This window comes from Pinus tabuliformis, chromosome 6, assembly GCF_031772625.1.
Source record: "Pinus tabuliformis cultivar Carrire ecotype Pingquan chromosome 6, CPIR1, whole genome shotgun sequence".
Lineage (NCBI taxonomy): Eukaryota > Viridiplantae > Streptophyta > Pinopsida > Pinales > Pinaceae > Pinus > Pinus tabuliformis.
The window spans coordinates 1,493,324,048-1,493,326,346 of record NC_142292.1 but is presented as its reverse complement, the minus strand read 5'-3'; the positions used below and the strand labels follow the sequence as shown (position 1 = coordinate 1,493,326,346).

Below are 2,299 nucleotides of genomic sequence, written 5' to 3'. Positions count from 1 at the left end.
GCTATGGCTACTTGATATAGACGCGTGTTGATCAGAATGTTTTCCGAAAAGAGGAAAGGAGGGACTCCTGGAAACTGGGGCTGTAGCTACATGGCTGCGAAGCACAGAAACATCAACGAATTTATATCCATATCTTTGTGCTGAATAGATAGAATTTATACAGGTTCTCCTTACTGACCACCTGTCTGGTTGGGTTTTAGTTGCACCATTGCATTCCGTGGTTTTCTCGTTCGAGGCTCTGTTTTGTGGGTGTTATTGTTGGAGTTGAGTGATTGCCAAAGAAATTCCCATTTTGAGATTTTTCAAAATATATATTCGGTCGTCTGGTATGTGTTAGTGAACTTATGTCGTGTTATAGCGCTCCGGGGATTGCATAATAGTGATATCATGCCTGATCCTGGCTTCATCCCTGGCATTATTGGTGTTGGCATCGACATCTCAGTCCACTATATTCTAGATCAGATTAATATTGCCCGCCGCTGCAAGAAAGAGCTGAACTCTCTCAGAGAGCAGTTACGAAGAATCGAGCCTATTGTAAGCCAGATCCAGCAGTATCGCCACCAATTAAATTTGAAGAAAGGAATTCGTAACGAGGCACCAGCTGTTAATGAATGGCTCACAAAGTTGGAGGGCCTTCTCCGACAAGCATCAGCAATGGCGCAAAAGTGCACAATACCCAGCTGGGACGTTGTCTCTCGGTATAAAACAAGTAAAAGTGTCATGAAGATGAGTTCAGAGATCTGCCAACAACTTGACTTGGTTCCTTTGATGAGCTGGGCCAGCTTATTAAAGGAACTTGGGGATATTAAGGAAATGCTCCAAACCATTTCTTCTGCAACTGCCTCCCAACCTCCGATTGCTTCAACGGGCTTCTTCATCAAGGAACCCTTGATTGTGGGACAACACAGTGCTCTTTCAGCACTCCAGAAGTTGGTGATAGATGAAACGGCCGACTCTCCTTTCTCGCGCATTGGCGTGTTAGGGAAGGGTGGTTCCGGCAAAACACTCCTGCTGAAGGCACTCCTAAACTGTAAAGAGGTGAGGGATTTCTTTTCCGATCAGTTATTTCTTTGGCTCACTGTCTCTCACTCTCCGCCTTTAACAAGCCTTCTGAATGAACTCTCTACACAAGTGGCCGCTTACATGAAGGTGGATCTCGATAAAAATATGAGCCAAGAAGCATGGTTGAATGAGAGGATGAAGGGGAAAAGGTTTGTGTTGATCTTAGATGATGTTTGGGAAAAGGGTGCAGAAGTGCTGGAGGAATTGGGCCTACTCAGGTTAACAGACCCCTCCAACTCCAAAGTTATAGTGAGTTCCAGGAGTCGAAGCACATTGTTAGAGATGGGAGTTCCAGAGAAGTTCATGATCAGAATGCCGGATCTGGACGAAGATGATAGCTGGCAGTTATTTGCTTATCATGCGTTTTCATATAATAATGGAAATCTGCCAACAAACATCCACGAAGGGACGGCCAAGCTTGTGTGTGCAAATTGTGGGGGGCTTCCCCTTGTAATCAAAGCAGTGGCGAGAGCAATGGCAGGCACCTCGTATGCAAACGACTGGGAGCTGGCAGTCCAGAGGCTGCCAATCGCCAACAGCGAAGACAAAGATGCTGTCTTTCATCGGCTAAGGTTGAGTTACGATTCGCTCGCCCGCAGCTACGGCGTTAATCTGCAGATGTGCTTTCCATAATTGGCTGCCTTCAGAGAAGATCAAATCATTCGGGCCGACTTCCAGGTGATTCCGTTGTGGACAGGGGCGGGACTTCTCGGAAGGAAGAAGCTGCAAAATCGATGTGGCTCCTCTGATCCATTCGAGATGGGAAAAGATACATCAACATCTTAGCAGATAGTTGCTTGATAGAACCAATCCATAGAGACGTTGATGGGAACGTGACCGTGTTCAGGATGCACGATGTCACACGTGATTTGGCAATACAGATTGCCGAGCAAGAAGAAAAATTCTACTGTGGCACCAGTCGAGGTTTGGCAACGTTAGCGGAAACTGAATGTTCAGGATGCACCCGGATTTTGTTGAACCACAACAGTTTGACTTCGCTTCCCAAATCACTGAGCTCTAATGAAATTTGCTCATTGATGGTTGGAAACAATAAAATTACAGGTCTTCCAAGAACACTGGTGGGCGGTATGAGCTCTCTTACTGTTCTAGATTTGAGTTTCACATTACTTTCATCATTACCAGATAGTGTTGGCCGTATGAAACAGCTGGTATTCCTGAACTTAACAGAGGTGCCCATTACCGCGCTGCCTCCATCTCTCACAAATCTGGTAAATCT

At 45.8% G+C, this 2,299-nt stretch overlaps 1 protein-coding gene across 1 annotated transcript; it reads left to right on the top strand.

Moving 5' to 3' along the window:
- Positions 1-387: 387 nt before the first annotated feature.
- LOC149264313 (putative disease resistance protein At1g61310) lies at positions 388-1,695 on the top strand. Its single transcript, XM_089398155.1, has one exon. It carries the CDS (start codon positions 388-390, stop codon positions 1,693-1,695), a length of 1,308 nt encoding a protein of 435 aa, XP_089254281.1.
- Positions 1,696-2,299: the final 604 nt, after the last annotated feature.